We start from the raw sequence: 24,590 nt of genomic DNA, 5'->3' as shown, positions 1-24,590 counted from the left end.
TGAACTGACAGACTTAAGGATGTCAGTATTGTATTTACCCAGCTAGTGGATTGTTCCATTCTTTTCATTCCAGGTACACCATGACCAAGTCTTCAGCGGTTCTCTTTATCCTATTTTTCTCCCTGGTTTTTAAACTAGAAGAACCGGTGAGTGACCCAAAACTTCTACACAATAATGTGTTGACAACACAATGCCCAAACTAAACCAATCTTTATAGTGAAATAATTCTGTCCCTGCAACTTTGAGGAAATGCATAATGCAAGTTACAGAGGAACTGGCATTTGTGATCAAATGCAAAGTGTGATAAAAACTTTGCTCTGCTCTCGTGGTCAGTAAAATTGATTTCAGCGTTACTCCAATCACACCTAACTGTGCACAGCTTGCTAATTTCCTAAAAGTGTATCAGGTAATATAGAACTTTCCATTTGTGAGCTATAAGTAGGGCTATTGATCTTATTTAGCATTAATGAACTCAACCTTAACAGTTGGTCGCCGCAAGCTCTGAAGTCGTAATCAAAAGCGCAACAGGTAAGCTAGTTTAAAATACATCCTTTTGCTGCCATTACAGTACCTCAAGTAATGGGGACCATTAGGAACATTTTCTGCATAATTTACTGCTGTGAGCACCTTTCTAATGGTTCTACGAGGGAGCCTGTGATTTTCTTTTGTCTGTATAAAGACTGAACAGCAGTATTGACTGTAATCATCATGGATTGAATTTTCTTTTGTCTGTATAAAGACTGTGTGAACAGCAGTATTGACTGTAATCATCATGGATTGAATTTTCTTTTTCTCTTATTGATGTAGCTTCTGGCCGCCTCTTGAATTCAGTATCAGTATCATATGATGGCCAGATTACTTTATTGATCAATCAGTTACTCATGCTATCTATAAAAATGTCAGAAAAGAGTCAAATCTTTCCATCCGTTGTCAAAGGTGACGTCTTTAACACTCAATATTCAGTTTTGCAATCATAGAAGAATAGGGAAAACAGCAAACATTTGCATTAAAAACAGCTGGAAGAAGAGAATTTAACTATTTTTTCTCTCTCAAAAACACTGTAACCAAGTTGAGGTAAGACACTGTCTAGACTTCATGTACAACTGAAGAGCTATGGTTTGATCAACCAACTTTGAGACTGTAAATATCACTGTCCGGGTAACGTTAACCTACTCTGGTACTGAAAATAGACATGAGAGACTGGGCATGTTCAACCAAAATGTAAGTTTCTTTATTGAGACAGTCCCAGACACCATTACCCAGGCATCTGTGCAACACTTTGACACACACACAAGATAATAAACATCACAAAATAACTGACTCAAGTGTAATCAAAGGAAATTTGATGTAGCTTTGAACACATGTGGGTTTATGAGCCATAATTGGCCTCGTCGAAAGCTTTGCGGGCTCTCTTCAGCTCTTCGTTCATGGTCAGCAAGTCTTTGACTCTGGCGAACTTCCTGGGGTCCTTTCGGATGAGGAAAACGATGTCCTCCACCTGGACGCGGCCCTGGCGCCCGATGGACATGGCCTTGTGGGTCATCTCCGTGATGAACTCGATCACCAGGTCCTCCAGGATGTCCACGGACTCCGTGTACGGGTTCTGGTCGTCCCCGAAGCCGTACATCATGCACCGGAGCTCCTTGGAGAAGAGCCTCTTCCTCTTCCCGTGGCCGCCGCCGTCCCCTCCGCCCGACCCGTCATCCAGCTCCTCGTCGTACCCGGCATCGTCCTCCTCGTCCGCCATTCTGCTGGAAAAACACAACAAACAATACAAGTGGGACAACGTGAAAGTTAGACGGACTACTTTCTTCTGAGCAGAATGTGTTACATTACATTATTACATTACAGTCATTTAGCAGACGCTTTTTTTTATCCAAAACGACTTACAAGAAGTGTGTTCAACATATTCAAGAGAACTACTAGTCACCAGAAGTCATAAGAGCATCAACCAGAGCAAAAGTACAGTGCAGAAACAAATATAAATACAATAAGAAAACAAATATAAATACAATAAGTGCATAAACAAACTAATATAAATACAATAAGTGCAGAAACAAACTAATATAAATACAATAAGTGCAGAAACAAACTAATATAAATACAATAAGTGCAGAAACAAACTAATATAAATACAATAAGTGCAGAAACAAACTAATGCAGAAACAAACTAATATAAATACAATAAGTGCAGAAACAAACTAATATAAATACAATAAGTGCAGAAACAAATTAATATACAATAAGTGCAGAAACAAACTCATATAAATACAATGAGTGTTCAAAACACTAATATAAATACAATAAGAAACAAACTAAGTGCACTTATTGTATTCGTATTTGAAAGTAGTTTGTAGCACTTATTGTATTCGTATACTATACTTTTGCTCTGATTTATGCTTTAAGATGCTTGTTTAAGAAAGGAGATGCACTTATGACTTCTGGTGACTAGTAGTTCTCTTGAATACCTATGTTGAATACACTTATTGTAAGTCGCTTTGGATAATATAAATACAATAAGTGCAGAAACAAACTAATATAAATACAATAATATAAATACAATAAGTGCAGAAACAAACTAATATAAATACAATAAGTGCAGAAACAAACTAATATAAATACAATAAGTGCAGAAACAACCTAATATAAATACAATAAGTGCAGAAACAAATATAAATACAATAAGTGCAGAAACAAACTATATAAATACAATAAGCATAAACAAACTAATATAAATACAATAAGTGCAGAAACAACCTGGTATGAACAGAGGAGTGTACCTGTCCTCTCGGCGCAGGAACACAACAGGCTGTGCGGTCTTTTGTTGACTTCCGCCTCTGTTTCCTCGACTGCGGAAGTAATTTGAAGTAAGAGTAGTCTGTGGAGGAAATACTGCCCCCCTGCGAGTCCCTCCTGCAGCCCGTTACACGTCCCTCACAGTCCGGCGCAGAGCCGCGCTGACCCGCTCCTCTGACGGTAGCTGGATCCAGGAGCGGATACGCGCTTTCGCTTTGTTTTGCTGCAGGTACGCGCATGACATTTGGAGACGAGGAAAGGCCAAAGTCACATCAAAAAAGGTGACAATTGAACTCTGTCGCTCACCGTCCAGCTAACGCCAGTGTCCATTGTAAATGCAATAGGGTGATGCCGACTTAAAGACAGCTTTTGGCACATGGGTGTCAGCATAGGGATATGACACGTACAGTTACTGCAGATACATATGTGGAGCTGTCAGGCTTGGAGCAAACAACCAGCTGGTGACTTCCACCCATACCTCTGCTGCTGGCCTGTGAGCTCAGTGTAAATAACGATGTGACTCATTTGTTGGTTAACATGAGAGATATTGCTGACACTATTGGTGGAACTAAGCTTACATGGCAGCTGACTTTGTCTTTAACTCGTTTGTGACTATTCGGCTGTATACTGACTTTGCAGAAGTGAAACCAAACCTAACCTTGTGTCTCTCTCTCTCTCAGCTATGGGTGTTAGGAAGAGGTGCAGATTCAGTTTGGAGCTGACCTCTCCATGGTAGCTGTCTTCTCTGGACCGCTGACCCTGGCTGGCAGCCCTCTATGGCGTGCCCTGTCCAGTTCTTCTGCCGGGGGCTTCGCACTTTTGGATTAGTTCTCCTCTACTATGTCTTCTCTATAGGCATCACCTTCTATAACAAATGGCTGATGAAGGTAAGTGAAGGGTGTCTTAACGCATGGATGTGTGACCTATATAGTGTTGTGTCTTGGGGGAGGTATTAGGTTGGTCATCTCTCCGGGTGTCTCGGGGTTCAGGGTCCTGAGAGAACCCTGAGACACCGGACCATCTGGCCTTGTTAGGCCATCCTAGGTGACCCTGTCCGTTTATCTCTTTTAGGACTTTCACTATCCCCTCTTCATGACGTTGGTTCACCTCACCATCAACTTCTGCCTGTCGGCTCTGACGCGACGGGTCATGCAGTGCAGTACAGGGAAACCCCGCATCATTCTGGGTTGGAAGGACTACCTCCGTAAAGTGGCTCCTACAGGTGAGATCGTAGTGGAGAGTTTTACCTAACTGAAGGCAAAACAGAGTCTTCAGAGAACAGAGAATGAGAAAATGGGACTGATAGTCAGCTCTTATCACCTTCACTCACAGTGAAGTGTACTTTGACTTAAGTCCATATTGATAGAAACATTTAATCACACCAGAGGGGATAGTTGAAGATTCTAGACACTTTGGATTGGATTATCCATTTTCTGTATTGTTTAATCAGTAAATATCCCAATGTAGCTCTCCAGCCATTATGCCTAAAATGAGTAGGTTTCACTGTTATTATATCAAATGTGATATTTTTCACTATTATATCAAAATGTGATATTTTGAACATCTCTTTTCACCTTTTGAAATGCTATCTTCTTATTAACAATCAATTTTTGCAACATAGTGATACAAGAACATAATTAATTACAAGGTCTTTTTTTCTGCTAAAAGTCCTAAATTCTGTCCCCAGCCTTGGCAACAGCACTGGATATTGGACTTTCCAACTGGAGCTTCCTTTTCATCACCATTAGCTTGTAAGTTTATCGCTCGGATAAGAGGATACCACTTCAATATGAACTGACAGACTTAAGGATATCAGTATTGTATTTACCCAGCTAGTGGATTGTTCCATTCTTTTCATTCCAGGTACACCATGACCAAGTCTTCAGCGGTTCTCTTTATCCTATTTTTCTCCCTGGTTTTTAAACTAGAAGAACCGGTGAGTGACCCAAAACTTCTACACAATAATGTGTTGACAACACAATGCCCAAACTAAACCAATCTTTATAGTGAAATAATTCTGTCCCTGCAACTTTGAGGAAATGCATAATGCAAGTTACAGAGGAACTGGCATTTGTGATCAAATGCAAAGTGTGATAAAAACTTTGCTCTGCTCTCGTGGTCAGTAAAATTGATTTCAGCGTTACTCCAATCACACCTAACTGTGCACAGCTTGCTAATTTGTATCAGGTAATATAGAACCTTCCATTTGTGAGCTATAAGTAGGGCTATTGATCTTATTTAGCATTAATGAACTCAACCTTAACAGTTGGTCGCCGCAAGCTCTGAAGTCGTAATCAAAAGCGCAACAGGTAAGCTAGTTTAAAATACATCCTTTTGCTGCCATTACAGTACCTCAAGTAATGGGGACCATTAGGAACATTTTCTGCGTAATTTACTGCTGTGAGCACCTTTCTAATGGTTCTACGAGGGAGCCTGTGATTTTCTTTTGTCTGTATAAAGACTGAACAGCATTATTGACTGTAATCATCATGGATTTAATTTTCTTTTGTCTGTATAAAGACTGTGTGAACAGCAGTATTGACTGTAATCATCATGGATTGAAGTTTCTTTTTCTCTTACTGATGTAGCTTCTGGCCGCCTCTTAAATTCATACAGATTAGGTATAGATATTTGTGGTATTCTTAATATAAAATATAGTTGGATAGCTGAAATAAGCGCAAATTGTTCAGTGAGGGGAGAAATAGGACTCCTTCATCACTGGTAGCATACTTTTTGAAGGTAAAATGTTTAATTTTTAACTTTTTTATGAGAAGACGAAGTACACAGCTCAAGTAATGGTTCCTTTCGCAGTCTGTAATTTGAGTAATGTTAAAAGTTACACATTCATTTAACATAAAAGGGTCTTAAGAAGGAACTGCAAACATGTGTAGGATGTTTAGCTAATTAGTTAATAGATGTTATATTACCACTAGATTATAGTGTAAACACAAGCAGCAAAGCGTGGACAGCTGATACAAGTTAAACTGATTACATCATTAGTGGCAAATTCAGTTACGGTCATGGACACGAGAGAGCTAAGGAACGGCAACATGGCAGCCAGAAGACGTGATACATCAATGAAAACCCTGCTCCAAATCTTTTATGTAAAAATAAATCTTAATGCATGTAGTATAATTAAAAGTGTATATGATAGTCACAAATATGGTCACATTTAATATCTGAAATATCTAGTTAAACAGGACGCTACAGGACATACAGTACCAGTCAAACGTTTGGACACACCTTCTCATTCAACTACTTTGAAGAATCTAAAATATAAAACATATTCTGGTTTGTTGAGCATTTGTTTGTTTACCACATAATTCCATATGTGTTCCTTCATAGTTTGGATGTCTTCAATATTAATCTACAATGTAGAAAAAAATAAAAATAAAGAAAAACCATTGAATGAGAAGGTGTGTCCAAACTTTTGACTGGTACTGTACATCTTTAACTTTATTATTTCTATACATCGGTGTGCTTTTTACCTTTTTTATTATTATTTTTTTCATTCACATGTTGTTTTCTATCCGTCTTTTTTTCTCGATTTCTTGTCATTTTGTCATCTTCCATTATTTTCTCTGCTGTGTCTCACCGTCTCTTTCTCTCTCTCTCTCTCTTCTGTCCCTTACCTTACCTACCAGAACCCATTCCTGATCCTGGTGGTCCTGCTGATCTCCAGTGGTCTGTTTATGTTTACATTCGAGTCGACCCAGTTCAACCTCGAGGGCTTCATCTTGGTGCTGCTGGCGTCCTTCATAGGCGGGATCCGCTGGACCCTCACTCAGGTCCTCATGCAGAAAGCAGAGCTGGGTCAGTGTTCGGTCATGAATATGTGTGGAGCAGTCCTGTTATAGTTGCTTTGCTTGATGTCATTTTAGACACATAAACAGCTAAATTCAAATATGACAATTTTGCTTCCCCACACCTGCGGAAATCAACTCACAATTATTCAAAAAAGTTGAACAAAAGAACTAACCACTTCTTTTAAAACAGAGGCAATTCTGAATAAAAATGAATTGATAGCTTACTGGGAAACCTTCCAAAGATGCTCCATAGAATACAAATTAAAAAATGAATACGTTGTTTAATGTCGCCGAGATAGAAAGTCTGCAAGTTTATAACCACATGTTCCTCTTCTTAAAGTTGCTTTTGTGTGCTGTGCTCCCCACCAGGCCTTCAGAACCCAATAGACGCTTTGTTCCACCTACAGCCCCTCATGTTCATCGGCCTCTTTCCCCTCTTCCTATATAATGAAGGTGAGTTTAGTCTCAATCTGAGACTGTTTCTCATTGTCTTTATAAAAACAAGGTCTGTCCCAATTATCACAACTACATTACCGTATTTTCCGCACTATAGGGCGCACTGGATTATAAGGCGCACTGTCAATGAATGGTCTATTTTCGATCTTTTTTCATATATAAGGCGCACCGGACTATAAGGCGCATTAACAAAACAGTCAGTCAGTCAAACTTCCTCCACTTCCGTACCATTGATTCATTAATGTTGAATTCTCTCGCAGCTGCTCTATTCCCATGTTCTCCTGCGTGACTGACAGCCTTGAGTTTGAAGTCCGCGTCGTAAGCGTGTCTCTTGACAGGTGCCATGTTGGGTCCTTATACACACACACTGTAATATTATGGTGAAGCACAGTATGTATTACTCCGCCGTAATGCTGCAAGCGGTGCGGCTTTGTAGTTTACCAAAGTCGTACTAAAACATTTTGACAGAGCGCCGTGTACCACACAAAATCGCTTCGAGGTCAGTAAACACAACCAGAATTAATCCATATATAAGGCGCTCCGGATTATAATTACATTACATTACAGTCATTTAGTTTTTTATCCAAAGAGAAAATTAAAGGCTTTTAACCAGAAGTCATAAGCATCTCCTTTCTTAAACAAGCATCTCAAAGCATAAACCAGAGCAAAATATAGTGCAGGCAAATTACTACGAAAACAATAATTGCAAATAGTCAAACTAGGGATCTTCCTGTGTGTTGTATTGCCAGTAATTGCCAACAGCTCCCAAGTGTTTTATCAGTGCGGAAAATACGGTATATGCAAATAGTCAAGGGTCTTCCTGTGTGTTGTATTGCCAGTAATTGCCAACAGCTCCCAAGTGTTTTATCAGAGCATACTAGAACATGCTGTTTTTCGTCTTATCAGCCATTATTCATAACACTTGCAGTCTAATCATTGCTGCCTATATTCAGCGATGTCTTCGTGAGCTACTTGTTACACCAACGAACATAAACACACAGAAGCATTGCGTTGTTGCATAAACTTCCATTACCACTCAACTACCTGTGAGTCTGTATAACTTCATGTTTACTCCTCTTGGTCCCTTTTTTATTAAAAATCAGCGTGAACAGGTCCAGGATCAGAACTAAAATGCAACAATGTGTCAGTTTGTTTCCCTTGATCCGGACCAAATGAAGCGAACTGCCGGTGTGAGAGCAGCCTTAAATTACTCCATGCGCTACTCCTTGCTGCTGGTTTATGTGGGCTCATAGGGACACTATGGCAGAACAGAGCCACGGTTAATATTATCAGTAACACTAGTGCTTTTCCTGTCAAAAGTCAAAATGTAGGTTGCATCATGTGTGGGTTCAGTCTAATGCATGTAGGCATTTTTTCAGAGGTGTGACCAAACTACCCACTACTCCTACCAAGTGTTGGTATTGAGACAGAGCCATAGTTGCAATAAATGTCATTTACTTACATTTCTTTACTCTTGCTTTCCAAGCTGATCATTTCTTAGCTACATTTTTTTGCACTCTAATAATCGTAATGTGCATAACGTGATTTCACGGCCGTTACTTTAGTGAGGCCGAGCCCAAGTGAGCATCATACCCTGACTGTGTTAATGCGATTATGTTCATAGTAATAAAGAGGACAGAACCATACAAATATGTTGGGGTAGTGTCATTTTAGTCACACTACCAAAAGGGAATCCTATGAACACGTTAATCCAGCTATGATACGATATCAGACTACTGTTGACACAAACGGCGTTCCATCAGCTAAACATTGCTTGCTAAAGATCTCACATTCGTAAGATGCCTCTCTCAGCATCTTTCCTTTCCAATGTAAGTTTACATGTAAACCGTGACCGTTTCAAGCAGTGCTTGCGGTGTCTGTCTTACTGTATAATAAGCTCGTCAATTAGGTTTATCCTGGTATAGAATGGATATAAATGACACGTAACCAACCCATGGAAACATCATTGTAGATTTCTGTCTTGTTTCCAGGGCTGAGCCTCAGTACCTCAGAGAAGTTATTCCGGGCAAAGGAGCTCTATCCTCTAATGTATTCCATCGTCACACTGAGCATCGGCGGCTTACTGGCCTTCGGTTTGGGCTTCTCGGAGTTCCTGCTCGTCTCCCGGACCTCCAGCCTCACGTTATCCATATCAGGGATCTTTAAGGTACTTTGTAATCGTGCGTAATATGACTTTCTTTAAGAATCAGTCAGTCAAACGATGCTGCAAAGCTAAAGAACATAACACACCTGAGTTTAAGAAGTGAGTTTTTGATTCTTTTGGGACGCTATACACACATTTAAACAATCCAGTTGGACATGCTTTGAAATGTTAGCAGCTCTGCTTTTCCAACCACCTTGTTTTTTTGCTGACTGTGACTGCAGTGTTCTACTTGTTCAGACTTCTCTAACAGACCCTTTCTTTCATTCCATGTATTGTTTTGTCTTCCTGTAGGAGGTGTGTACTCTGCTTTTGGCAGCAGCTCTGATGGGAGACAAAATGAGCTTGCTTAATTGGCTGGGATTCACCATGTGTCTGTGTGGCATTTCACTGCATGTAGGAATCAAGACATATTATTCCAAAAGTAAGTGTTCTTTTTATTGTTTTCAATCACAATACTCTTAAACTTTCTATTGGCAATAATATATCAAGTCAAATCAGTCAAATCTAATATTAAAGAGTAACTGCATAATAAAACATGTTTTCTTTTAAAGCTGTAAACTAAATGATAGGACTGTGCTGTGATAAAACCCATCAATGCTGGTGTTAATGTAAACATTTCTTAACAGATTTATGAAAATTGGCATTTCATGACTGAAAATGGCTCTAAATGCCATTTAATGTTGTAAACATCTTGAACAGACCATCAATTCATCAAATTCATTGCCCCATGCCATATCGCTTTTTCCAAGCTACTGTAGGTAGCTGTCATCAGCTGTGGCTGTCATGTTAGTTGATGCTGCGTCCGGGCTTTTGACATACAGAAGTGGCCGCAGCCTCTCAACCACATGCCCATATTTTTGCATTTTTCTAAATTGAGGGTGGAATATTTTTTAATTTCAAAAGTTTAACTGTTTGACACATGATGTCTACGACTGTGCTTCTCAGGCTTCACATTCCCACATCACACCTGTGTAAGTTGCATACAGGAGGATGATTGGCTTCCAAACTCGTTGCAATGTCTCAGAATCCCGTTCGTACTATCAAATCTTAAAAATCAGATTTAAGGTGAACGGAGAAACTTTCCCCCCCTCATCAGATAAATGTTGTTCTGTTGTCAAACTTTGCACCTACATGGTTACGCAAAATTATGCCAGAACACCCAAATCAAGTCACCATAAGCAAATATGTTTCATTAGATCAGAAATGCTGACTGCTGTCTGTTTTTGTGATATTTTCCATCAGATAAGGGACCGTCTTTAAGGCAGCTCAACAGCAAGAGCCCAGAGCTTGAGCTGCCATTACTGCGTCAGAACGGAGACGACAGAGACGATTCGGCTTCTGAAGACGAGAAACAGGAAATCACCATGCACTAAGGATACGCGTCACTAAAAGACTGTCTTCACAATACTCGCTCCTTTACAACTGTTCTACCATATGGTTTGAACTGCAACGTTTGAACTGCCACCAGAAGAGGGAAAAGCCTCCTCAGCTCTTCCTCTTTTCTTCCACCGACCATGTCTTCGGGCCAGGCCTGGGCCTCATTATGTAGCTGTACGTTAACTCTGGACTTGACACAAGTTATGATCTTTTGCCTTAAGGGAGCTAAGAAAATGTAACTAACGCATCCAAGTGTCAACCAAGTATGATGTATGGGGAGAGAGAGGGTGTTAAAGGGACACTTTGACACCTTGAATTGTAGTGGGTCATTTGTCTTGGCTAGGGACTTGTCACACAGTGGGACTATCTTCACACTTTGTTATATATGCCAATATTTATATGTGTGTTTATAGCTTTCTGTAAAGTGACACAGGCCTTTGCAGAATAAGCTGCCAAATGTAGAAACAGTTTAAAGACTAATCTGGTTTAGGAAAAACTGACTAGAATTTAAAGTGTCACGGTAACCCTGCCATACCTTCTGATTACATCATTTCTCTTCCTGAAATATGTAGCCTGTAAAAACTGGATTAATAGTAGATGTGTAATATAGTTCTTCAGATTCCTATTTTGTGCAAACGGCTTTGCTGCTCTTCTTTATGGGCTCCCATTTAATACAGTGCCCATCACATTTTTCTAAACCCTAAGTTCAGGTCTTCAGGTTGCAGGTTTTGTTCAACCAATAGTCCAAAGCCCAAAGATATTCAGGTATTATCACATTAAGACAAAGAAAGCAGCAAACCCTCACATTTTTTTAGAAGCAAGTAAATAAGAGAATGTTTAGCCCTTTTGCTTGAAAAATCACTTTAAAGATAAATTGATTACCAAATTATTGCTGATTAATTTTAAAGTTTAATTAATTAATAGGAGGTTTGGCGGCAGAAACGCCGTTTGAGTGGGATTTTATAGTGTAGTGTAGTGTCATTTTTAGTCCAATTTCATTTTAGCTCTGCTCACTGGTTATCCTGAGAAACTAGCACTACCTCCCTCTAAAGCCACTCCCCCAAAATGATCATAAGTTAGCAGTATTTGGAAGTCTGGTGACTCACAGTGAGTTCAAGGGCAGGCAGGTAACGAACTGAATGATTGGACGGGGTTATTACAGTCCTATGACAGCCAAAGATACAGGACTTTTATTTTGTGTCAGAGCATTTGATTCATTGATTGTTGTCCGAATGTGAAGAGAATTTTAACAAATGTAGCAAAAAATGTTTACCAACCCCAGCTTTAATTCAAGTGCACGCTTCAGGGCTGGAGACTGTTCACACAATCTCAACTTGAATTGGCTCCAGCCAGTGCTTTGTGTTATTTAAAGAAGATGTGAAATGGCTATATGTAATTATTATCAGTACTATAAATACCTTAATGTGCCTATTTTTTACGTCACAGCAGTCGAGAAGTCTACGTTAAAGGGCTATTTTTCAAAATCCATCATAATTGAATCTCTGATTATGAAGCTGAAGTACTTGATATTTAAGCCTGTTTAAGAAGTCATGTTTCATTTCAGAATAAATCTTGGATTATAGTAAATGTTTCATCACTTAGAGGTGGTTATCTATGCTATGATTAGACAGCCATGCTTTTCATCAATAAATGCTGAATTACCAACCCTGCCGGCCTATTCCTGTGGTTTAGCTTTAAGAGGGATGGTCAAGTTCCAACACATCTGTTTGTCTTGCAGGAAAAGTAAGTGTATGAGATAGACCAGTGACCTTTGAGTGAGATAATATCTATATATTTTCATGAATGTTTTTTTTTGTTTTGTTTATTTTGTTAATTTATTTATTAATTTTTATTTTTTTTTGACAAATGTGTAAGAAATTATAGTATATATCTGATATGAACATATAAGTTACACATTTTATTTAAAAAAAAAAAAAAGATATAATAATAATAATATATATGTTTGGATACGTTACGGAATAGTATGTATATATATATATATATATATATATATATATATATATATATATGTGTATATATATATATATATATATATATATATTTATTAATAAATGAAAATGTTAATAATTATTATGACTAAGGAATGTTAATTTCAATGAATTACGGAGAAGGGATGGGATTAAATAAGTGTAAACTTCTTCCCACCCCTTTTCGAACATGTTACAATTATCAAGTATTTATCATTTATGTATCGAATTATGCTTTCTATTTTGTTTAACATCAATAATTTGTGTATGATATATATTTTTTGTTTTCTTTTACATGTTCGAAATAAATTTAAATCAAATCAAATCAAATCAAAAACCTTTCCACCCATTAATGGAGTGTCCAGAATGTCCTGCAGCAGAAGTTCTATGATCACAAACCCAGTGTGCTTTCACTAGCAGCGGCCCTGTGTGCTGCGTAGACAGACGGGTGTGTTTCTGTTCTTCTCCGGGGTGCCACGCCCAGCCCGGAGCGGCAGGAGGGCCCTGCTTCTCGGATTTCACCCGGAGAAGTTCAGCTCGGATACAAGCTGATGTAGCAGGATAGCACTGGCTCACAGTTTTAGCGGAACTGGTGCTTGTTGACATTCCCACAGCTCTGGTATGCCCGTGTGGAGGCTTCTCTGAAGGGATAACGTGGTCTCACCCAACCGCCAGGTAAGACCTCACCTGTGCTCCTAAGACGAGGCGTGAAAAAGGCTGTTTGCAGAATTCTCGCGGTTCTTCTCTTCTCGTGTTCTCAGGTGAACTACTGCTGCAGAGTTTAGTTGCCGTCTATTGTTCGAAACTGTTGTAAAATAGCCCACCTGAGGAAGGGGGCTTAGTTTATATGCTACCTCTATTTTTAATATATACATATAAAAAATAAAAAAAATAGGTGGCAGTATTTAGTCAAAAGTAAAAGTCTAATAAATGTTTCACATTTTACTGTGTTCCTTCATCTGCTTTGGTACTGGCAAGGTTCATTAGAGTTCCTCTTGTGGTGATGTCATTTTTTCCTGGTGAGGTCACTCCAAGGGCACTCTAGTAGCCTAAAGGCACAATAAATAAATGATGGCGTTGACTGGAGAGCACTTTGGTTCCCAGTGTGGGATAACCGAACAAACATCAGTGTTATTGTATTAGTTAATAACTAATACAATGTCTTTCACACTGGATATGGTAATTCTCACATGGAAACATCCACAAGTGTTAGAAATAAAAGTTTATAATTATCTTTTTTTTTTTTTTTTACCAGTGCACAGAGGAAAAACGTTCTCTTTCAAAAAAGACATTGCAAAACATAGCCCATCTTTTCGTCTCAGTCTGACGGGCCGGGAGACAGATATGTGCGACATGCGGCTCAGGCACAGTATAAAGTCAGAGTTGGCAACATTCAGGGCGAGCCGGTACATGTGAAACATGAGAAAATATACAAACAAGAGCTCTATAGTTAGGTCGGCTGCTGTGGCTCAGAGGATGGGCGGTTCGATCCCTGGCTCCGGCAGTCCATGTCGATGTGTCCTTGGGCAAGACACTTAACCCTGAGTTGCTCCCGAAGGCTGTGCCATCGGTGTATGAATGGGTGTGAATGATTAGAGAGACCCTGATGGGCAGGTGGCACCTTGCATGGTAGCCCCTGTCATCAGTGTATGAATGGGTATGAAGGGGTGAATGATTAGTAATGTAAAAGTGCTTTGAGTGGTCAGAAGACTAGAAAAGCGCTATACAAGTCCAGTCCATTTACCATTTACCATGTCACATACTGGACATGACTGCTGGATATCAGGGAGTCTGAAAAGCTTTAAGGCAGGCTTGAAGTTTCTCACTTCAGTGGGGGCCTGTCTTAAATATAAGTAGTAAGGCTTGGACTGATGGAAATGTCATTTAAAGCAAATTATTAAAGCAGAAAATGGGAAATGACATAGATTCCACATAAAAAAAAAAGCTTTGATTGATAGGTCAGATTTAATATGTTATATTATGTTTTAACTTGACTTCCAGCAGAAGTAACAATATATTATTTCACATTCAACAAATGTTATAAAATTGTTTTAAAAAAAATGGTTCTAAACAACTGTTTATAAAGTATATACAACCCCAAGATTGCAAATATTCTGTTTTAATGATAGAATAAGCACCAAACGTTCTAATGATGTACTAAATGCAATCAAAGGATGCAGAATTAGTTGCAGGCATTCAGTGTAGATGTGCGAGCTCTCAGAGTGAGGCGTGTTAGTTTTATGGCCTCTGAAAGTACTGCGTGTCTGTTAATATTACAGCCTTGTGTGTGTCATTAGCTGTGTGAAGTTTAAGGTCTCTAATAGGGACCAGCACTGAAGCACCTGTGGTCTGGGTCAGCCATAAAAGAGTTCCCATGGGAAAGGGTGACACGTTACATTTGTTGGTTCCAGGTAAAATAAAAAAATTCAAAAAACTGGCATGAAACCTTTTCAAAACCCAGTGAACCATTTTAGAAATACGCAATGCCAGACAATTTTATTATTTTCATGATCACTTAATCTGCTGATTATTTATTTTATTAATGATTTGGTTTCAATATATCAAAATATCATGAATAATCCTGCAAATTGACAAATTCTAATTCCCTCTTTAGCAGTCCAAAAAAGTGTTTTTAAGATTATGTCTATTGAGAGTATTGTTTCTTTTTACTTAATATTTGAGCTATTTAATGCAGATTATTTTACTCAACTGGGTAAAATAACTACTATATTTATAATAAATAAATAAATAAATAAGTATGTAAAAATGTTCATTGTTTTTCATGTCCCTAGGCTCCACTCATGTCTCCTCACTTTCTTGCATCGTCATCATCATCATCTTTCGGGCTAATGCTGTGTTTCCTGGTCAGTGTCTTCCTGCTGCTGTCCTCAGGGGTCCATGCACAAGGTATTCTGCCTCTTAAGACCAAATGTATAACCATTTGATTACTACTAACACGAGAGTATGTCCCATACACCAATAAAGATGATGCTGGGGTCTCGAAAAAAATCTGTGTTGTGTTATTGTAGTTAACGCTAGCCTTGGGTGGCAAATATCTCTAAGAAATGCTGGCAATGCTAGCTTGTTAGCTACCTAAATCCTAAAAGAAAATATAAATGACTGTAACCAATATCGTTAGCATAGATTCTGTCATAACATCGATCATTTGATGAAGTGTAATACAAGCCTCGCCATTTGTTATGGTGTATTTTTCCCCTCAATAGTTAATGCATGTTTACTATTTATTTTATTATGTTGTGTACAGTAGTTCATCATCCTAGAGTGACATGTAGTTTGCCAAAAAAAGCAAGGCAACTAAAACTTTTCAGTATTTGCTAGGAAAATACATTATCCATGTGACTGTCACATCCTCTTGAGTACCATTAGTCATGGACCGCTTTGCTTTGGAAAGACATTTTTTGGCCTCTAACTTCATGTCAAACCATTCCCTCTTTGTCACAGCACAGCTCTGCTCCGATGACACATTGTTGGCAGCTGGGCTATTCATATTATCTTGCTGTTTCAGTACTACTATACTGACCCTGCTGACACTGTTTTTGTATGCTGATTTACGACAGCAGTAGAATTTAGCTTTTCACTTGCTCATAACTTCTTTGTGAAAGACCATCGCCCACATAAAAAGCAAAACTGGCAGCCGCACATGTCAATTTTAGATCAGTTATGCTTAGGATCAAACAAGCAATTATCAACAAGTTTGTGCAGTTTAGAGAGTTTTGTGAGAGGGAATTGAGCTCCTCGTTTGAGAAAAACCTCAAAGAAAACAGTGAGTGTTCTAAGCTCTACTGTAAAGAGGTAATTTAGATATTAACAAATAGTGAAACAATCACTGATGCACAGGCTATACTATTTGGCTACTGAAACGTTTTCATCATCATGAAGATGGGATTTTTGTAATGTAATCAATGACACCTATTTAGTTAATATGCTTAACAGCTAAAATGCTAATATCCATACATCACAGTGAAGTGCTTTGCAACAATTTTGAGTTGATTATTAAAATTTGCAATTCTTATATTTATTTACTGCTTACTTAATGCTACATTCCGTAAAAGAAACACTTGGCGAGACTCAAAGGGCTTATTATTTCAGTACCAAACTAAAGAACGATGGCCACAGCCAGCTGCTCCCGTCCTACTCACCAGTGAGTACAAAACAGCCACTCTACTCGTCTGCATATCTGCTCGCCTGTGTGGAAAGGTTGTTGTTGTTGTTAGTGGCTCTGTAAGACCTTGACCTCAGTCTCTCTAAATCCCTGTCAGACCCTATCTGATCTGCTGCCAGGCCCCCAAGAAGATGAGGGCCCCCCAGAGGCCCCTGGACCCAACACACAGTCATACACACACACACACAGTTATACACAAACACGCATACATGGTGGTCAGAGAACAATCTGTTGAGTGCTGAGGGTCATACGTCCACAGAAGCGATGAAGACAAAGTTCTGTGATTCATGCTGTTCATGTCGATGCTCCTCTGTCTTCTTTGCTTCCGCCCCCCCCCTTCCCCTTCCCCTCATCTTCCTCTCCATCCATTTCCCTGCCACATAGTACATACTAAACCCTGACAGACTGTAACTCTGTGCTGTTCCTCTGACATGACCTTTGATCCTCCAGTCCCCAACCAGCGTCCTGTTCCTGTTTCTATACCAGACGGGGGGACAGGGCATGCTTTGATGGATGAAGGGGCAGCTGGAGAGAGGGATGGATGGATGGAGACATGAAAGACACTGCTTGTTGGGAAGCCCCTGCTGGAAATTATGTAGATGAAGTGGAAACAAGAGACAGATTTTATTTGGGGAGAAGGCCGTCTTGGAGAGGAATGAAGAAGGCTTCACAGCTTGTTTCTTTGATCTTTGCAAAGCCTGCAACTGAAATGCTGTCCACTTTCTCTTGACCCAAATTCTCAACTAGACCACATGCACACACGTACATTATGAAAACCTGATTTTTCTTTTGTTTTTTTCCTTTTGTCTCTGTGAATTTCAAGGTCGTCTTAAGCTGACGGTGCTGTCTGAGGACAGACTGCAGATGAAATGGAAGGAGGCTGACGGACCCGTCCAGGGCTACAAGGTCCGAGTGAAAACCATCTCAGGTGAGACTTTCCTCGCTGTGTTGAAGGTAGTTAGTCACTTCCATCTTTGTGACAACCGTTTGTTGAGGGCCCTTTCCTCTTTCGACATGACAATGACACTGCGTACTAAGAACCTGGCACTCATAGAGCAATGATCTCAACCCTATCCAACCCCTAACCCCTAACCCCTAACTATTTGAGTACTACTTGCGTAGCCGTAATGCACAACGCTTTGTCAGTAATTAAAAAGTTAATTTAAAATGAATAATAATGTTATTCTCTCAAAATATTTCACATCAGATTTTCTGAGAAATTCGAGTTAATAAGTGCTCGTCTTTATCAGGCGGCAACCTCCGGTTCTGCCAAGTGAAGCCAATGCGGAAGTGTCTTTAAACTTGCATTTTCTCTATTGACCATCAGGGGGCGACTCCTCTGGTTGCAAAAAGAAGTTAGATTGTATAGAAGTCTATGAGAAAATGACTCTACTTCTCGCTTGATTTATTCCCTCAGTAAACATTGTAAACATGAGTTTATGGTCTCAATCGTATGTGTCAAGTCTCCTCAATACAGCATGATGTTCATTTAGTAAATTATGGTCCATTTAGAGTCAAATAGACCATAAAGCAGAGTATGCTTTGGGGCGGGCCTACTGTGATCTACGTCACTCCTCCGCATTCCAAATATGGTCATTTCTGTTCAGCGGTTAAAAAAACAACTACATTGCGATGGCAGTAATCAAAGATGGCGACGGACAAATCGCCGAACTCGAGGCTTCATAACAGTCCACAAACCAACGGGTGACGTTACAATGACTATGTCCACTTCTTATACAGTCTATGGTTATTATCAATTTTGAAGGCCTAATCATATCTCAAAATATATAATTTCACCACAATACGATTCCATTGAAGGACAATACATTATCATATTCAGATATCACCTAGCCCTACTTTACAGAAGAGATACGTTGTGTAAGTCATTAAAGCTGTTTATTCTTTTTCCATTTATAGAAAAATATCATAGAATGGATTGGCAAAAATCCAATCCCATTCTGATAATTAACTTGTTTATATCAGTCCTTTGATTCCCTCCTCTCTAGTTTGAAACAGCATATAACTGTGGCGAAAAAGAGTGTTTCTGCTCACTGTAATCCAGGCTGCCATGAATGTGTCAGCCCTCTTGGTTCACAGGTGATGGTTTGGATAAGAACACAGCTCCCTCCCTCCTCACCTCCTCCTCCACATCTGTTATTCTTTCTGCCATTCTTTCTGCCAAACTTCTTCCTCAACATTGTTTTCGCTCCCATTCCGAACTGGGCAGCTAAGCCCAGGCACGTCTAAAAGAGAGACGGAGTGGGGGGGGGCTTAGAAGAAGAATTCAGTCCAACACAAGACTTGAGGGGTAGGGTCTGCAAGGGGGGGATGGACGGGGCAGTAAAAGGATGAAAAGGTGGTGTAGATGGGATTAAAGAGGGAAGGAAGTAAAATCCTTGAAAATGTATTTCAACATTTAGTATTTCAGCGGCTGTTGGAGCAGGTTTATTGTCTCTCACAGTGGGAAATATTACTCCATTAACTTCAGTTAGACCTGCAGACTGATGCTGGAACATTTAGACTTTTTTGTTCACTTATTTATTGCTTACATGCTGACTTTTGCAACTTTAACTCTTGAGGTAATGTGAAGCGGATCTGACCCAGACATCCAAGACCAGTAGACTGTGAACTGGAGAGGGATGAAGCTCAGTGCTTTATTAATAACAATGTGGTAGTGTTTTTAAATATTCTATTACAAAAAATGATATTTACTTTTACAATGGAAAGAATGAAGCTGAGTTTTTTAAATGTTCGTCCACGATTATGTCGACACAGGCATGTGCAGAATAGGTATATTGGAAAAGTTGAGGCAGAGGGGAAACATATACAACACAATGACGGAGTAATTCCAATTATTCCATCATTGTTTATGATATGTCATGGCTATAGCGGTCCTTGTGTTAAACATGCTTTATCTTTATATCGATGAATATAGGAACCAGCCAGCTTCTCTCCACTGCTTTATTTGACTCAGTTGAAATCAGTAAATTTGCTGACGATAGCACAGTGTTTGGGTTAGGAACATAATCAGATGAATCAGCATTTAGGAGGAAGGTGTCTGATCTTGTAAGATGGTGCAGCGGTGATAGCCTTCAGCTCAATAGTGGAGAAACTAAAGAGATGATCATAGATTACAGGAAAGGCAAATGTGGGAAACGACCTCTTGAAATCGCTGGCAAACCTGTAGAAAATATGAAAGAATTAGAATTTTTTACGTAGTAGGGATGCACCAAGGTCGGATATTGGTAATTGGCCAATTGTGTTTATAAACTATACCATTTAACAATGGAATTTGAATTACTCTTTAAGTTTTGACCAACTTTTTGCTGCATTAAAAAGGCTTACAGAAAAAACTAAACATGAAGTGTGCTTAGGTAAGATAGTACCAACCGATTTTAATACCCACACAGTATAGAAGCTAAAGATGCTGTAACTTCAGTTTCACTTTTTTCTAAATTCACGATATTCTGTGTATATTATCTTTTATGCAAACGATTGTTGTCTTGTCTTTTCTGCATTATGAGTTATGTAGTAATGGCAATAAAGTTAAATTAGCTCAACTGAAAACTAAAATATAGACTCCCTCTTGCTTAATCTGAATACTTCAGCGGCAATACCTTAGGTGATGTCAGGAAGCCTGACTTTGCCTTTAGACTTAACCCTATGTCATTTCTCAACCAAAATGCTTGTCTTTTTCCAGAGGTGCCACAGCCAGAGCTGATGCTGACCACCACACGGGGCAGGGCGACGGTGGCAGGACTGGACTCCAGTCAGGAATACGCCCTCCAAGTCCTCGTGCTCAATGGGACGACAGAGAAAGTTCTCGCAAAACGACGATTCACCAGTAAGAAACACAGCAAGCAGGATGGAAGAAATTAGGAAGATTTTTCAACTGTCCATTATTGATTTGCCATTTATTTCCGACCATAAACATTCTTCCAACGTCATATTTCGAACAATAATAATATCAAAGTAAGAAATCCTAAGATATGCAAGAAAGATTTTGCAGTAAAAAGTAAGAGGCTGGTTTGTATAGTGAGCAGGCAGAGATATAGACAGACAGGAAGTATTGGAAAAAGAACTAGACCACACAAGGTGTTGAGTGATAAAGAGACATGCGGTAGGCTGTTTGTGTGTGTGCGTGTATGAGCGAACTAAGGCCATTTTATATGATAAAGTGTAAGATTTCTATTTTAATCTTTAAAAATGTTCATTCTGATAAACCGGAATGCACAAAAACAAGCTGCAGTTCTTTGTGGGATTGAACAACCGACCTAATCCACAGGCATGATGTGATTCAAAACATTGACCAGAGAAGAAAAGAAATGCTGTTGACTCAGTTGGTAACTGTGAGATAACTTTTGGGAAGACAGCAAAGGCCATATTGTAGGAAGTGTTGCATTTTTGACATTCTTGCACTTTCTTGGAGTGTGCAGTGATTCCCCCGAAGTCTCCACCCCATCAGACCGAGTACAAACACACACACACACACACACACACAGCGACTGGGTATAAATACTACTCTAGCTATATTACAGGCTGAAAGTGGGCTTTGTTTGAAGTTGCTGTGTATACTTACTTGAGTTTAGCGTGTTCCTGGGTACTAAATCTGCCCACCAACTCTTGCTCCTCTGGCTCTCACAAAGGCAACCTTACCAGTTTAATAACACAGTCAACAATGGCTTTCTACCCACACTGTGTGACTGTGTTTATAGGACTAGCAGCTTGCAGAGAGGAGAGTTTACCAGTTATTTCCGAGGAGAAAAACGTGTGGGAATTACCATCAGACCTATTGTCCCTCAGGTCGTTTCAGACATCTCCGTCTCTGTCTCCAACGCTGTTATTTCCTACGGCAGTGAAGATGAATCCCATCACGGCTCTGTGTCCGTTGATCCCCCCCCTGATCTGTGAGCCCCTCTCACATTTGACATTTTGTTGTGGTACTCTGATTGATACTTTCCTATGTGGATGTCCGCAAAGTGATAGTAGGTTACTGTGTCGAGACGAGCGTGTCCAGGCAGGTCTGAAAAACATGTTAACTTGGAAAATGTGCAACACCGGCTGTCTCTCTGGAATGATGGCAGTCTGGGAATTCCTTCCTGATGCGTCGCATTTCCCATGTTCTTCAACGCCCTCAGGGCCCAGTACTTATCTCCTCCCTTGAAAATTTCACCCTTAATTTGCTGGTGTTGACTTTGTATGTTAACTCCAGGCAAGGATTTGGCAACAGGATCTGGTGAACCAGATAACCCAGAGGGGTAATTTAACATACAACACAAACAACTTTATCTTCTTATCTCTAGAATGTTCACTGTTACCTCGCTGATCTCAAATGGAACAGGGGCTAACAGAAATGATAGTAAGAATGACCCATTTATTTATACGTCCTCTTTGCAGGTAGAGATGCAACAATTAGTCTACAGCTGACCTTGAAGGACTTCTTAGTCGACTTACACTCATACGATTTTTGTCTACTAATCGATTATTGGATTTAATGGACATATCTGCAAAAGATTGTCTCCACAAAGATTCATACAAGGGCACCACTTTATATTCTGTGTTCACTGTGGTCATAAGTTTTTTGAAGTAAGTATTTACATAACAATGAGTCTCCCTGCTTCTCTGTTTTATACCGTATCAAACTGAATATGTTTGGGTTTTGGACTGACAAAACAAGACATTTAAAGACATCACCTTGAAGTTTGAAAAACTGGGATGGACATCATTTTTTTTTTTACAATTTTCTGACAATTTAGAGACCAAAAAATGTATCTTAAAAATAATCCTCAGATAAATGGATAATGAAAATGGCTCGTTAGTATCAGCCGTAGACTGTTTAGAAGAAGTGGACGTAGTCATTGTGATGTCACCCATTGGTTTGTGGACTGCGGTTTTGAAGCCTTGAGCCTGGCGATTTGGCTGACGCCATCTTGATTAACGGCCGTCGCCATGTTGACTTTTTTTTTTTACAACCGGTTAACGAAAGTTACCTATTTGGAATGCAGACGAGTGGCGTGGGGACGCCCTATACGGCTCTGGCAAAGACAGCCATCTGTCAATCACAGTAAGCCCGACCCAAAGCATACTCCACTTTATGATCTATTTGACTCTAAATGGAGCATCATTTACTAAATGAACATCATGCTGTATTGAAGAAGACTTGAAACTAGAGATTGAGACCATAAACTCATGTTTACAATGTTTACTGAGGGAATAAATCAAGAGAGAAGTAGAGTCATTTTCTCATAGACTTCTTTTTGCAACCGGATGAGTCGCCCCCTTATGGTCAGTAGATAGAATGCAAATTTTAAGAAACTTCCGCATTGGCCTCACTCGGCAGAACTGGAGGTTGCCGCCTGGTTGCAGCCCTACTGGCAGGTATCTGATAAAATGCTGCTGGCACAATATTTCTACCGATGGTGATGTAACTTTGTGACAAATTTATAAACATTAATTACTAGCAGTGGAAGAAATATACATTTATTTTACTTAAATAAAGGTACATAAACATTAGCATCAAAATATTACATTTAAGTACCAAAAGTAAAAGTACTCATTATGCATAATGATCCAATTGGAAATATCTTGTACATCACATCAGTGGAATTATTATTATTGATGCATTAATTATGAAGCATCAGTTAAATGTTAAAGCTGGTTAAGGTGAGCGTTTAAATACTTCATATACTGTTGGGTACAGTAGCTTGTGAATTTTCCCCCAGAAATGGATAAATGATAATAATCATACATCAAAATTATGATTTGTAGAATAAATCTGAATCTGAAATGTAGCTGAAGTTACCAGATAAATGTAGAGAAGTAACCTCTATATATCAAATAAATGAGCTTTAACTATAGAAATTGGTGATGTTTGTTTAATCTTGTCATAGCTTCAGCTCTAGTCCTGGCCTGTGTTGTAAACCTCGGCTTAAAGTTCTACCAGATGTAGAGGGATTGTTTTTTTCTGTGTATTATGTCGTGATTATAGGATGGTAAAAGTGTTTCATAGTTGCAGTATATTGGTATATCTTCAGTTGGTTTTGAAACATGCATAGGCATTTTGATGGAGCTTCTTTTTAGTAGATTGGACCCTCACATTTCCTGCACTCGTGTGCAGTGATGTTATTGACTTTAACATGAATTGATATTCATAACTCATATGTGATTCCCTCTTCCAGTGGAGGGTCTGCGGGAAGAGGAAACGATCCGCAGCGGTAGTCGAGAGCAGAAGAAGAAGACGTTGCCAGGCGGGTCAGGGTCAGGAGAACTGGACGAGGCTCTGTTGGGCCTGCCGACGATTCTGTATCCGGACCCCACCACCGCTGCTGCTGCTATTACAGGTAGTTTTGCTAGTGATAAAAACATTATATCCAAATACAAACACAATTATTTCAGTTTGATGACTTGGGTCAAAAAACGTATATTTCAAATATCTTTGAATGTGACATATTTGTGATGTAACGAAGATTTCCTGGAGAAACAGGTGAGGCAGATCTGCTAGCAACAGTATAATCATAAAAATCATCATCAAATCATAATGATAATGATGATAAAAGCTAATTGTGGATAAAGATAACATTTGTTTTTACAGTTAACACTTGAAAAGGTTAAGGCGCTTGCAAATGACAAGGTAGTACAAAATGTATACCATTCTTTGGTGTCAAATTTTATTCCACACAATGTGGAAAATCTTGGGTAGATAATGAGAATCGATATGAACATTTTTTTTTAACCCTACTCTCTAAAATAAAAATACATTTGGTTTGAATTGAAAAAAAAAAAGAAATGCTTGTTTACAATATATTAATTCAATATTCACT

At 39.2% G+C, this 24,590-nt stretch overlaps 3 protein-coding genes across 8 annotated transcripts in view; 2 read left to right on the top strand and 1 right to left on the bottom strand.

Annotated features, from left to right (window-relative positions):
* Nucleotides 1-1,209: 1,209 nt before the first annotated feature.
* On the bottom strand, nt 1,210-2,852 carry taf13 (TATA-box binding protein associated factor 13). Of its 4 annotated transcripts, none has more exons than XM_054608800.1 (2): nt 2,781-2,852; nt 1,210-1,751 (listed from the first exon to the last, which is right to left on the bottom strand). In XM_054608800.1, exon 2 carries the CDS (start codon nt 1,745-1,747, stop codon nt 1,370-1,372), a length of 378 nt encoding a protein of 125 aa, XP_054464775.1. In that variant the 5' UTR covers nt 1,748-1,751; nt 2,781-2,852; the 3' UTR covers nt 1,210-1,369. The 4 variants fall into 4 exon arrangements, with proteins under 4 accessions (XP_054464775.1, XP_054464776.1, XP_054464772.1 ...); XM_054608801.1 differs by having other exon boundaries at nt 1,210-1,748; nt 2,781-2,847; XM_054608797.1 differs by having other exon boundaries at nt 2,758-2,837.
* Nucleotides 2,853-2,965: 113 nt separating this feature from the next.
* slc35c2 (solute carrier family 35 member C2) lies at nt 2,966-12,298 on the top strand. 3 transcript variants are annotated; one of them, XM_054608796.1, is made up of 10 exons: nt 2,966-3,025; nt 3,477-3,683; nt 3,868-4,018; nt 4,484-4,547; nt 4,660-4,732; nt 6,441-6,609; nt 6,972-7,055; nt 9,050-9,225; nt 9,514-9,643; nt 10,465-12,298. In XM_054608796.1, exons 2-10 carry the CDS (start codon nt 3,573-3,575, stop codon nt 10,593-10,595), a joined length of 1,089 nt encoding a protein of 362 aa, XP_054464771.1. In that variant the 5' UTR covers nt 2,966-3,025; nt 3,477-3,572; the 3' UTR covers nt 10,596-12,298. The 3 variants fall into 3 exon arrangements, with proteins under 3 accessions (XP_054464771.1, XP_054464768.1, XP_054464770.1); XM_054608793.1 differs by having other exon boundaries at nt 2,988-3,077; XM_054608795.1 differs by lacking the exon at nt 2,966-3,025 and adding an exon at nt 3,091-3,300.
* An 850-nt stretch (nt 12,299-13,148) lies between these two features.
* The window catches only part of LOC129099537 (collagen alpha-1(XX) chain), a 33,596-nt gene continuing 22,154 nt past the window's right edge, over nt 13,149-24,590 (top strand). The window contains exons 1-5 of the mRNA XM_054608792.1: nt 13,149-13,262; nt 15,380-15,494; nt 17,594-17,698; nt 20,471-20,614; nt 23,949-24,110. Of these exons, the coding sequence (XP_054464767.1) occupies nt 15,389-15,494; nt 17,594-17,698; nt 20,471-20,614; nt 23,949-24,110 (517 nt within the window). The 5' untranslated portion in view covers nt 13,149-13,262; nt 15,380-15,388. The remainder of the gene's footprint in view (nt 13,263-15,379; nt 15,495-17,593; nt 17,699-20,470; nt 20,615-23,948; nt 24,111-24,590) is intronic.

Source organism: Anoplopoma fimbria, chromosome 12, assembly GCF_027596085.1.
Source record: "Anoplopoma fimbria isolate UVic2021 breed Golden Eagle Sablefish chromosome 12, Afim_UVic_2022, whole genome shotgun sequence".
In the NCBI taxonomy this organism is placed as follows: Eukaryota; Metazoa; Chordata; class Actinopteri; order Perciformes; family Anoplopomatidae; genus Anoplopoma; species Anoplopoma fimbria.
This window is presented reverse-complemented; position numbering and strand designations above follow the sequence as displayed.